Here is a 13995-nt window from a genome sequence, read left to right as displayed (position 1 = left end):
GATTCTAGCAACCTTAGTAATTGCCATAGGGCTACTTGGATCTGGTTGTGCTTCCACATACTCCGGCGCCACCTTAACGGAGCTTACCTCCAGCAATTCAACAGATCTCACCTTGGATGATAACAGCGCAGCTCTCTTTGGTAAGGCTAATCTTCAACACATATGCTTTCCCTGTTTCTCGGTTTTCTCCCCGTTTTCAGTTCAGATGCTTTACCTCATATGTTCACCAAGGCTGCTTTCTTTGTTCCTCAGGTGGCTTGAATCATCTCCTCATTTTAGTTTTATCCACAAACACCGTGTGCTCCAATTCTTGATAGGTTTGTTATTTTCTTTGGAGTGAAGGGCCCTTTGTTAATTTGCATTCTAATAGAAGCGTGAATGACGTTATGGACTTCTTAGATCTTTCAAAAATTAGGTAGGAATCAAGGAATATAAGAAACCCTACCCAAAGTGTTCCAACACTTCTCCAAAAATTTTGCCTGACGACCTCGGGAGGTTCCTGAAGCTTCCCCTAACGCTCTTTTTATCTATTTATGTAAAATCCTCGGCCTCTGACCAACATCTCGCCTCTGCCATTTCTCTCACCCACTTCAGGCTTCCCAAGGCACGATTCATCTCCTATTTTTTTCCCCAGTTTAGCATTGAAGTCACCTACTACCAACGTATATCATTCTCTTCGTTAATCACCATCTCTTCTCCAAGCCTTTTTTCTCTTTCTCTTTCAAATCAAGGTGTTTGGGCATACAAATGATAATCTGTATTCTTTCTTTTCCGACTTTCTAATTTCTTATCCACGCCAGGCTTCTGCGCATAGGTAAGCAACAATCTTGCTTTTGCTCCTGTTCCTGAGTTTGAATCTTTCAAATTCCTAATCATCTGGCTTTACATCTAACTTCTTTCTTTTAAATATGACATGAAACTGTTACTTCAGCATCATACCCGTATATCTAACCTACTTAGAGATGGACCCGTTATTCTTAATCCCTTTCGTACTGCTCATCCATCTCTCTTTCTCTGTCAATGTATGTATGTATGTATGTATGTATGTATGAATGTATGTATGTATGTATGTATGTATGTATGTATGTATGTATGTATGTATGTATGTATGTATGTATGTATGTGTATATATATATATATATATACATATCTATATATCTGTATGTATGTATATACATATATATATATATATATATATATATATATATATATATATTTCTGGGGCACAGGTTTTCTCTAAGACAATTCTGGTTGAAATCAACTGCACTAGTTGCTTTAACAATCTTCAAGACTGTATTCTTTAATCTGGAGAATACTTTCCTATTAGCAACTGAGAGGGACTGGAAGTAGTCATTCATGACTCTCAAAAGAATATACACAGTGTATGCCAACTGATATATTTTTGCATAGTAATAGTATTGAACAACTATTGACTCCACCGAAACTATAGTTTTTCGCCTCGTCGTGAGGCGTCTTCAGGGTGAGGACTGCTTTGTAGGATGCTCTGCTATATTGAAGGTCTTCCAACGAATAATGACCGCTGGTTGGATGGGCGGGCTTATAAGGCTCAGCCTGCCTAGCTCAGACGGAATACTGGCCTCTCATTGGCTGAGAGGTGCAGTATGGGATTTTGTCCGGGAGCCAAGGGAGTGGGATTTTGTCTGGGAGCCAAGGGGGTGGGATTTTGTCTGGAAGCCAAGGGGGTGGGATTTTGTCTGGAAGCCAAGGGGGTGGGATTTTGTCTAGGAGCCAAGAGGGTGGGATTTTGTCTGGGGTTCAAGAGGGTGGGATTTTGTCTGGGAGTCAAGAGGGTGGGATTTTGTCTGGGAGCCAAGAGGGTGGGATTTTGTCCGGGAGCCAAGGGGGTGGTATTTTGTCTAGAAGCTCTGGCCTGATTTGCTGCTGCTCTGGTTACTGGTCCTAGGCGCTGATTAACTAGCTGGACATGTTTCATTTGTTCGCGGGGCTGCTGCTGTCTAAGGGCTTGTTGTTCCTGGAGGGGGTTATTCTTTACAGGGCGCGCGGAAGGGAGAATAAAATCGGCAGCTTGCTGTATGTTGATGGTAGGGCGCTGGCAAGTAATGGATACTGCTTCTGCAATCTGCAGCTTCCTGAAGGCAGACTCCTTGTGAATAATGTCCGTTTGGTCTAGCAGCTTTTTGTAGAGGAGGCTTCATGTTGTGTGTTTCAGTGAAATGTTGGAAAATTGATCCCTGGTTTCTATGGGATTGTAGGCGACGCCGCAGTGTAGAGGAGGTCCTGCCAATGTATGTGCTGGAGCCGTCGCAGCGGCCCTCCTGACATGAAAATTTGTATACAACATTGGTGGTAGCCTCACTCGGGGCCCTGGGCGCCGTGCTATTCCTCATAATCAGGGAACTAATGAGGTTAGGTTTGCAGAGTATTCTCAAGTCTATGATGGCATTTCTGTTGGTTGGGGTGACTCCTCTCTTGATGATATTCCTAAGGGCATCACACTCCTCGCGGTACCGATCATGAAAAGAATTATGGTGGTAAACGGTGATTTTCTCCTTGGGAGGGGTGGGCAACTGGGTCGAGTCTGCAACCTGGTCCAGTTTTTTCTGTATGACTTTCTCGATGAGATGGTCTGCATAGCCGTTATTGGTGAGGAGCTGGCGGATACGGTCGAGTTCTCTGTGGATCTCAGTCCAGCTACTACAGTGGGTAAGGGCCCTCTTCACATAGGAAGATATCACGGATATCTTGTATGAAACAGGGCATTCTCCCTTGGCATTGAGGCAGCGGCCCACGTTGGTGGCTTTAGTGTAAACCTTAGTCTTGAAGCCCTGTTCTTGTTTAGAGATGTCCACATCTAGGAAGGGGAGGCACCCCTCTACACTGCGTTCACAGGTGAAGGTCAGGCTGGAATTACCTTCAAGAGCAGTAATCATGAGTGGAACCTCTTCGTCGGTAGTAGTGGTGATGAAGATGTCATCGATGTATCTCGCGTATATTCCTGGAGGGGGGTTATTGTTGAAAGTTCTTTCTTCCACCTGGGCCATATACATATTAGCAAAAAGTACCCCAAGTGGGGATCCCATCGCCACTCCATCAACACCTACCAAGTTGCCAAGAAGCTAAACTCTCTCCTCGCTCCATACGTCCCCATGGGACGTTCAGTTTCTTCAGCTTCTGAATTCATAGACCTGCTTCGCACAGCTCCACCGTGCCACGACATCGCTTCCTTAGACGTAGAATCACTCTTTACGAATGTTCCTGTAAATGAGACTATCGATATCATCATGGACCGCGTCTATAGAAGTGACCTACCCGTATTTGACATCACAGAAGACGTCCTGCGAGACATGCTAGTGATGTGTACCAAGGAGGCCCCTTTCCTCTCCCATAAAGGGGAATTATTCAGACAAGTTGATGGAGTGGCGATGGGATCCCCACTTGGGGTACTTTTTGCTAATATGTATATGGCCCAGGTGGAAGAAAGAACTTATTAGCAAAAAGTACCCCAAGTGGGGATCCCATCGCCACTCCATCAACTTGTCTGAATAATTCCCCTTTATGGGAGAGGAAAGGGGCCTCCTTGGTACACATCACTAGCATGTCTCGCAGGACGTCTTCTGTGATGTCAAATACGGGTAGGTCACTTCTATAGACGCGGTCCATGATGATATCGATAGTCTCATTTACAGGAACATTCGTAAAGAGTGATTCTACGTCTAAGGAAGCGATGTCGTGGCACGGTGGAGCTGTGCGAAGCAGGTCTATGAATTCAGAAGCTGAAGAAACTGAACGTCCCATGGGGACGTATGGAGCGAGGAGAGAATTATTCAGACAAGTTGATGGAGTGGCGATGGGATCCCCACTTGGGGTACTTTTTGCTAATATGTATATGGCCCAGGTGGAAGAAAGAACTTTCAACAATAACCCCCCTCCAGGAATATACGCGAGATACATCGATGACATCTTCATCACCACTACTACCGACGAAGAGGTTCCACTCATGATTACTGCTCTTGAAGGTAATTCCAGCCTGACCTTCACCTGTGAACGCAGTGTAGTAGGGTGCCTCCCCTTCCTAGATGTGGACATCTCTAAACAAGAACAGGGCTTCAAGACTAAGGTTTACACTAAAGCCACCAACGTGGGCCGCTGCCTCAATGCCAAGGGAGAATGCCCTGTTTCATACAAGATATCCGTGATATCTTCCTATGTGAAGAGGGCCCTTACCCACTGTAGTAGCTGGACTGAGATCCACAGAGAACTCGACCGTATCCGCCAGCTCCTCACCAATAACGGCTATGCAGACCATCTCATCGAGAAAGTCATACAGAAAAAACTGGACCAGGTTGCAGACTCGACCCAGTTGCCCACCCCTCCCAAGGAGAAAATCACCGTTTACCACCATAATTCTTTTCATGATCGGTACCGCGAGGAGTGTGATGCCCTTAGGAATATCATCAAGAGAGGAGTCACCCCAACCAACAGAAATGCCATCATAGACTTGAGAATACTCTGCAAACCTAACCTCATTAGTTCCCTGATTATGAGGAATAGCACGGCGCCCAGGGCCCCGAGTGAGGCTACCACCAATGTTGTATACAAATTTTCATGTCAGGAGGGCCGCTGCGACGGCTCCAGCACATACATTGGCAGGACCTCCTCTACACTGCGGCGTCGCCTACAATCCCATAGAAACCAGGGATCAATTTTCCAACATTTCACTGAAACACACAACATGAAGCCTCCTCTACAAAAGCTGCTAGACCAAACGGACATTATTCACAAGGAGTCTGCCTTCAGGAAGCTGCAGATTGCAGAAGCAGTATCCATTACTTGCCAGCGCCCTACCATCAACATACAGCAAGCTGCCGATTTTATTCTCCCTTCCGCGCGCCCTGTAAAGAATAACCCCCTCCAGGAACAACAAGCCCTTAGACAGCAGCAGCCCCGCGAACAAATGAAACATGTCCAGCTAGTTAATCAGCGCCTAGGACCAGTAACCAGAGCAGCAGCAAATCAGGCCAGAGCTTCTAGACAAAATACCACCCCCTTGGCTCCCGGACAAAATCCCACCCTCTTGGCTCCCAGACAAAATCCCACCCTCTTGACTCCCAGACAAAATCCCACCCTCTTGAACCCCAGACAAAATCCCACCCTCTTGGCTCCTAGACAAAATCCCACCCCCTTGGCTTCCAGACAAAATCCCACCCCCTTGGCTTCCAGACAAAATCCCACCCCCTTGGCTCCCAGACAAAATCCCACTCCCTTGGCTCCCGGACAAAATCCCATACTGCACCTCTCAGCCAATGAGAGGCCAGTATTCCGTCTGAGCTAGGCAGGCTGAGCCTTATAAGCCCGCCCATCCAACCAGCGGTCATTATTCGTTGGAAGACCTTCAATATAGCAGAGCATCCTACAAAGCAGTCCTCACCCTGAAGACGCCTCACGACGAGGCGAAAAACTATAGTTTCGGTGGAGTCAATAGTTGTTCAATACTATTACTATGCAAAAATATATCAGTTGGCATACACTGTGTATATTCTTTTGAGAGTCATGAATGACTACTTCCAGTCCCTCTCAGTTGCTAATAGGAAAGTATTCTCCAGATTAAAGAATACAGTCTTGAAGATTGTTAAAGCAACTAGTGCAGTTGATTTCAACCAGAATATATATATATGTATGTATGCATATATATATACATATATATATGTATATATATATATATGTGTGTGTGTGTGTGTGTGTGTGTGTGTGTGTGTGTGTGTGTGTGTGTGTGTGTGTGTGTGTGTGTGTGTGTGTGTGTGTGTGTGTGTGTGTGTGTGTGTGTGTGTGTGTGTGTTTAAAAAGTGCAATTTTTTTTTACAAGAAAAGTTTTCAAGGCCAAACACATTAAATGTAATATTTTCATTGTACCTTGAGTATGGACAAATGTATAATACTTATCACAACTAGAATATAAAGATAAATAGTTTAGTTGAATTTTCAAGTATATAACATTTGTATATTTTTTATTCCATAATGAATCATAATCTATGTTAGCTGGAATACCCCAGCGATCTTTTGACAATTCTTTTTCTGTTGACAGCGAGCCTCATCAACGTTGGTGGCTTGGTTGGCAGCATGACTTCCGGCTTCATGATGATCGCGCTCGGGCCGCGCGTCGCCACCCTTGTCATCACCCCAGCTTGGCTCTGCGCGTGGATGATGATCTACTTTGCCAACTCAGTTCCTTTCCTTCTCGTGGCTAGATTTTTTGTAGGAGTGACGAAAAGTGTTCTTGAAATCACACCTTACATGTACGTGGCTGAGATCACTTTTAAGGAATATAGAGGAGCCCTGAGCGGTGTCATCGACGTTTCCCGAGCTTTTGGTATGATGTTCATGTACGGAATTGGAGCACTTCACCTGACATGGCGACAACTGGCTCTCGTGGTTGGTACTGTGACCTCTGCACCAATTTTCATAGGACTACTGTTTTTCCATGACTCGCCAAGATGGCTGGCCGGTAAAGGTTATTTCAAGAAAGCATTTAGATCTTTGCAGTTTTTCAGAGGCCACCACTACAATATCGATCAAGAGTACAAAGAAATTTGTGAGCAGGTCAGAGAGACAAATGTTAATACTAATGTGTTGCAGCAGTTAAAATGCCTTAAAGATGTAACCATATTGAAAAGACTTGGTATTCTGATTGCAATGACATTCTTATTTCAGTGGGGAGGCAATACAGTTGTGCTTTCTTACGCCACAGTCATATTTAATGAGACTGATTCCTGTACCGACGCTAATGTATGCTCCATCGCCGTGGGGGCCGGTAGAACTGTAGGGGCATTGATGTTTCTGGTTTTGGTTGACCGTGTAGGACGTCGGTTGGCTTTCATGGTCCCCGCTTTATTTTGCTCACTTTCCACGTTCATAATCGGTGTCTACTTCTACGTGAAGAACGCAATGGTAAACGGGGAAGAACTTGTGTCCGTGGTGTCCTGGATGCCAATGGTGGCTGTATTCTTGTTTAGTTTTAATACATCTTGGGTTGTTGCGGTGTTTTCCATCCTCCCCGGAGAGGTCTTTCCTTTATCCTTCCGTTCAATGGGGAAGGCAATAGTTGGGACATTTTCGAATCTTGTTAAAATTGTAGTGGTTCAGTCGTTCCCTACATTGGTAACAGTGTTTGATTATTATACTGTTTTTTGGATTTTCTCTTTTTGTGCTGTTGCAAGTGCTGCAACGCCACTTTTCCTCTTAGAGACCAGTGCCAAGTCTTTAGAAGAGATTGAAAGACATTATATGAATAAGAATAACAGAGCAAACGGAGACACATTGGTAAAAGACAACTGCGGTTGTACGGACATGCAAGAAGAAATTGGAATGAAGATCAACTGAAAAAAGATCACGAGGAAAACCCCGAAAAAAAAAAATTGTTAGATAGAATATCAGAAGAGCTGCAGCGAGAACAGATATGTATAAAGAAAGTAGAACATCAATGTCAAGAGAGAAATAGATGGAGAGAACTTGTTTACCATCTCTCAGCCAACAGGTGTATGGGTGAGCAAAGTGACCAAACAGAAAAACAGTTAAAATTTGCTGTATCAGAACTGCCGTTGGTATTGATGTAGAACGAAATGAACGAAAATTTTCAGTCACTTTACTGCATTCAGATGTTCTTATCCGTAAAAAAAAAAAAAAAAAAAAAAAGTGAAGAATTGGTTGACCAAGTGAGTAGTTAATGAATGGAATATACCTAGTACACATGTAGAAAGCGCTAACACAATTGTTAGAGAAAATTAGATAACTTTATAGATAGGGATAACAGGTGGTAAAGACATGGAACTGACTTATGGTCTCTTGAAGTCTCCTCCATTCTAATGTTCTTATGAAACCATGACTAAAAAATGTTCATGAAGATAGCTTACATATTACGAAACATAATGCTTCCTGAAACAATATAAGAAGCTAAATTGTTTCAAAATCATATTCAGCCCATGGACCAACTAAAAGAAACTTAAAGTTACATAAGGTCTTTAATACGCATGTTTGGTATGGATTAAATACAGCCATTATTTTTTCTTTTACCGTCTCCAAATTCCAGAGATGATATCTGACCTATAGTTTGTCTAAGCAGTTGAAACTGAAACCCAATTAATTTCTCATTAAAAATATATTTATAGTGCGTTTTACTTGCTCTAGATAATAATTTCCCCAGTAAAGATTTATTAGTTATGAGATGCTGGTTTTCGAAGCAACCAGAGTTAATTCTTAGAAGTGCACACCTACGCGATATAGCAATAGAAAATTAATCATTAAATTTGTGATTTTATTGGCGGAAATCAATAACAAAAAGGTTGCTAAAACCGATTTACTAACGAACGAAGTAGCGGCGGTTGAAAGATACGCCAAGTTTGTTTTGATAGATGCCGAGGTCGAAAAAATGAAAGGATGATAAATTCGTCTATTCCAACCTAACCCAACCCAACCCAACCTAACCTAACCTAACCTACCTAACCTAAATAACTTACGTAATCTAACCTATATTTAGTAACTCGGTACCTCAAATTCTAAAGATCATCCGGGTCGTTGTCGTCGTCACGGATGCTGATGGCCTGATTATTATTATATCTCGGGCAATTAACAGACGACGGCAGAACCCCGTGTTCTCTCATAAAGTCTAAGGAAACCCTATTGTCTTTGTAACAGCGCTTATCGTTACCTGGAATTGGAGAACACCCGGTCCACAACATGAAAGCCATCGTCTAATTGACAGTGACTGGACGACTGGACAGACAATATGGCGTCTGGATTGTGTCCTAGCGGCTTCGTTCGTTAGTAGATTGGCTTGTAGCAAGTTTTTTTGTTATTCATTTCTTCCAAGAAAAATACATGTTACGTTCATGTATTATAATTTACAAATTTGATATATAATTTTCTAATGCTATATCGCGTGAGTGTGTACAACTAAAATAATACCACAACCAGATAGATGGGCTTCATTGTAGGGCTGCTACGAACAAACATACCAATTATTCATACAACTATAAGTCAAGTACATCGTCACTTGTGTTTCACAGAACGCAGTAGGGTCTTTGTGGATCTTCGCTGGCCGAGCAGGTTAGAGCGTCGATATTTGCGGCGGAGGTCGAGGTGACAGCAGTTACCTTACCGCTAGCGAGTTGGACCAATAGCATGGTTCATTAAATTCCACGCTACAAGGTTCTTTGTAGGGGTCACCGTCCTAACCTTTTGAGAGGGGAAGCTCGCGACGTCCGAGTCACTAGGGCCTTTATACAACGACAGTGGTAGAAAATACCAGGCAAGGGAAATAAACACCCATGAGTTCTAGTAAAATTTAAAAAAGACTTACCTTAGCATTATAAGAAGTGGAGCCACTTTATGTCGGCAATTCACTCCTGGATATTAAAGAGGGATGTTACCGGCACCAAATATAACCCGAAATCATACAATTCTACATCAAACGTTTTTAATTATAACACCAGTCACATACATACATATACATATACCAAAGGCTTTTTCCCTCTATACGGAGGGTAGCCAAAAAGAAAAAGGCATAGAAACCACTCCCACCCATTCCATTTTTCCTATATATTCCACTCCCCTCCACCCTTCTCCCTCCCTCTTATCTTGGCACCTCCTGGATGACGGGTAATTCCTGCATCCTGTCCACTGCCCTAGGTCAGAAGCAGTGTCGCAAGACACAGCACATCCACAGCAAGGCCGCTTCATAAACTTGGCGACCCCTCCCCCCCTCTCCGTCCCCCCATGCAGAAAAGGAGAAGACGGAGAGAAATCACTTCGGGCTGCGTCAATTTATTTCTCATGCATACTTCCTCACCCCCCATCCCCCACCCACTCCCCCTCATACGTCACAGCATCATCTATATACAACCCCTCTCTATTCACCCCTATCTTCTGTCCTCTCCCGTCCTTCTTCCACAGACATTCCTCTCTTTTGTAATGCCCCTTTCACCCCATCCATCCATCTCATCCTAGGACTCCCCCTCATATTCACTCCTTCCACCTCTGCCTTCCACACTTCTTTTACTAATCTTTCTTCTCTCATTCTTTCCATGTGTCCAAACCATCCTAATACTCTTTCATCAACCCTATCTCCCAGCTCTCTTTCCACTCCTGTTCTCCTCCTCACCTCCTCATTTCTCACTCTATCTAGCCTAACAACTATCATACTTTTTAGACATTTCATCTCAAACACATTCAAACTCCTTCTCTCTTCCTCTCTCATGTTCCATGTTTCTGCCCCGTACAGTGCTGTTGGCACAATCACTCCTTCATATAACCTCCTCTTAGCATCCATTCCCAAATGTCTATTTCTCACTACACTTTTTAATCCCCCAAGGCATTTACTCGCTTCTCTCAATCTACATTCTACCTTCACCCCCAATACTCCCTTTCCTGACACATTCGCACCCAAGTATCTAAAACTATCCACTTCCTCCAGTCTTTCACCCTTAATGCTCACTTCCAGCCTGCTGTCACTCTCTCCCCTTGTACATCTCATCACCTTAATTTTACCCACATTTATCTTCAGCTTCCTTCTTTCACATACCTTCTCAAACTCTGTCACTAACTTCCTCAATCCCTCCTCTGATCCTGCTACAAGCGCAGTGTCGTCAGGAAATAACAACCGGCTCACCTCCCACTTTTCTCCATATTCTTTAATCATCTCCAACCCCTGACCCACTACCCTTGCATTCACCTGTCGCACCACCCTATCCATGTAAGGATTGAACAGCCAGGGCGACATAACACATCCCTGACGAAGTCCCACCTTTACCTCAAACCATTCACTCTCTCCATTTCTAATCCTAACACAAGCTCTACTACTCTCGTAAAAACTCTTGACTGCTCTTAACAGCTTTCCTTCTATCCCATATATCTGCAGTACCTCACACAGCCCCTTCCTGTCTACCCTGTCGTAAGTCTTTTCCAGATCCATAAAAGCCAAAAAAACATCCTTACCTTTTCCTATAGCTTTCTCACATATTTGTCTTACCCCAAAAATCTGATCTACACAACCCCTACCTGTCCTAAACCCACACTGTTCCTCACCAATTACTCCCTCTGTTCCTCTCCTAATCCTCTCAATCAATACCCTCCCATAAACCTTCCCAACTACACTCAACAAGCTGATCCCTCTGAAACTACTACACTCACACTTGCCCCCCTTTCCCTTGTCAAGCGGAACTATACAGGCACTCCTCCAGTCCTCCGGCACTCTACCCTCTCTTAAATAAACATTAAATAACCTCACTAGCCAGTCTACCATAACTGTATCTCCTTTCTTCAGACATTCTGCATGGCATCCATCCAACCCAGATGCCTTACCTGCTCTCATCATCTTAACAGCTGCTTTCAATTCATCCTTCCCTATTTCTCCTCCATTTTCCTCACTCATCACTCTTATTTTCTTGGCGCTTCCCACTGCAACTACCTTTCCCTCCCTATCCTCCTTCACATTTAGCAACTCCCTAAAATACTCTGCCCACCTTCCTCTCACTGCCTTCTCTTCCATTATCATCTACCTATTTGCACCTTTTACCTTTTCTTCTCCACTCGATTCGCCTCCTCTTTCTCTTTTAATTTCCTTCCAAAACATCTTTTTATTACTTTCAATATTTTCTGTCATACTCTTACACCATTTCACATCTGCTCTCCTATTTGCTTCCTTTATCGTATGCTTAACTTCCTTTCTCTTTACTTTGTACCTCTCATACGATTTCCTCGTCCTAATTTGTAGCCAATCTATGAATGCCTGCTTCTTCTCTTCTACACTTTTCTTTGCTTCCTCATCCCACCACTCACTACCCTTCTTTCTATTTCCTCCCGCCCTCCTTGTTCCACACACCATCTTTGCACACCTTATGACTCCCTCCTTGAACCATCCCCATTCCTCCTCCACTCCTAGTTCTTCTCTATCCTTTACTCCCTCTCACTCCTCTTTCAGCTTCTTCTTATACTCATTCTCCTTTTCTTTTCTCATTTAAGCAGTTCACTCTAAGTACCTCCCTACTTTCTGCCCTTTTCCTCTTTCTCCACCTATTCTCCAATCTCAATTTACCTTCCACCAGGAAATGATCTGATATTCCCCCACTCTCTCCCCTTAGAACCTGTACATCCTTAACTCTTCCTATCATACTCCTGGTCACCACTATATAGTCCATTAACGCCCCATCTACCACCCTTCCATCCACCACCCTCTCCCATGTGTACTTATGCGTGACTTTCTTCCTAAACACTGTATTTGCTATCATCAACTCTCTTTCAAGACACCTCTCCACCATCAATTCTCCACTACGATTTTTACCTGGACCTCCATACTTCCCAATCACTCCGTCTATTGGTTCATTTCGTACCCTAGCATTAAGTTCTCCCAATACAACTACATTGACATTTCTCCCTAATCCCTCTGTGCATTCATTTATATCTACCCAAAAAGCCTCCCTTTCCTCTATGCTCTTCTCACTACCAGGACCATACGCACTTACAAAAACCCACATCTCCCTTCCCAGCTTCACCTTCATCCATATCAACCTTGATGAAACCTCCTTCCACTCCACTACCCGCTTATTTATCTCTTCACTTACTACTATAGCCACCCCCTTCTCTCCCTCGTCCCCTCGTCACTCCTGAGTACCTCCCAGCTACACTCCCAAACTCACAGTTGCCCTTTCCTTTCATTTTAGTTTCACTCAAAGCCAGCACATCCATGTTTCTTCTCACAAACATACTACCTATCTCTTCCCTTTTACTCTCATCTGTACCACATCCATGCACATTAAAGACCCAAACCTTAGGGTACTGGTTGGAAAACTCACAGACCCTCTTATTCTTTTTTTTTTTTTTTTTTTTTTTTTTTTTTTTTTTTTTTTTTTTTTTTTTTTTTTTTTTTTTTTTTTTTTTTTTTTTTTTTTTTTTTTTTTTTTTTTTTTAGGAATGTCCCCTTTTGGGGCTACAGGTAGCAGGATTCCTAATCCCATCCCCCGTCCCGATTTTGTCGCATTTTTCTACAAATCAAGTTTAAAGACTTGGTGGTAGCATTCTCTTCCCCCACCACAGGGTAGGCGAAAAAAGGAAATGAACATTCAGAAAAATGGTACAGGACAGTAACAAGGGGTTGGGGGACAGCATAACGGAGGGATAGTCGTAGTATAAAAGTGTCACCATTTCTCTATGAACAGAGTTTTCCTCTATCACAAACAAAATGATGTGTGGCCCTGGTCCGTAGGGGCGCCTCATATAGACCCTAGAGTATCAACTGCATGCTACTTTGCCACAATAACATGCAGCCAATACCCCAGACGGGGAACACCAGTCACACGTATTGAAAAATCTAATTACTCTGTCACCTAAAAGTCATGCTTGACAAATGTTCTGAAATTAGGTCTTTATTCAGCGTAAAATTATTTCGAGGTTCACTAATTTTAGTTCGTAGAAAAAAAAAATAGCCAGAGGATAAAGAAATCAAGACCGTCACATCAACTTTGGTATAACCATGTATCTATTGATAAATTATATGAAAGGATATACAATCACGTGCGTAGACATATAATTTCATGTACGTTTATGCAAGGTAAAACGAATACCATAAGGTAGGTTAGCGGGAGGGTGAGGGAGAGCCAGAAAACATCTCCACTGCACAGGTAGATGATGACGTCAACGGAAATATCGAGACCAGGGTTCCGCGGGTCGAGAGCTGTCAGTCACTCACACACCAGTGTGTGGAGCGAAGCTCCATCTTCTGATTAAAGGGGTAGCTAAGGCAGACAAATAATATATAAAAATGCCAACAGTTTGTATAGTGCAGAAGTGCAATGCCGTTAGACTGAAAGTTGATAAAAATATACATTTCTTTTCACTATCCAAAGATAAAGAACTTAGAAAGAAATGGATTGAATTATGTGGCACACACAATATTCGGTCATCTGGATATGTATACAGCCGTCATTTTGAAAGTAACTATTCATTAGCAACATTTCCTGAAATTTT

The 13995-nt window shown here is 43.1% G+C and overlaps 1 protein-coding gene across 3 annotated transcripts in view; it reads left to right on the top strand.

The window, feature by feature from the left end:
• Nucleotides 1-8143, top strand: part of LOC143035946 (facilitated trehalose transporter Tret1-like) — a 35217-nt gene extending 27074 nt beyond the window's left edge. For all 3 annotated transcript variants that reach the window (XM_076203195.1, XM_076203194.1, XM_076203196.1), the window contains 2 exons: nucleotides 2-140; nucleotides 6065-8143. In XM_076203195.1, coding sequence (XP_076059310.1) covers nucleotides 2-140; nucleotides 6065-7359 — 1434 coding nt within the window. In that variant the 3' untranslated portion in view covers nucleotides 7360-8143. The remainder of the gene's footprint in view (nucleotide 1; nucleotides 141-6064) is intronic.
• Nucleotides 8144-13995: the final 5852 nt, after the last annotated feature.

This window comes from Oratosquilla oratoria, chromosome 19 (genome assembly GCF_046742065.1).
Source record: "Oratosquilla oratoria isolate Oo_2021 chromosome 19, ASM4674206v1, whole genome shotgun sequence".
NCBI lineage: Eukaryota > Metazoa > Arthropoda > Malacostraca > Stomatopoda > Squillidae > Oratosquilla > Oratosquilla oratoria.
Note: the sequence above shows the minus strand (reverse complement) of the source record. Positions and strands in the feature narration are given on the sequence as shown.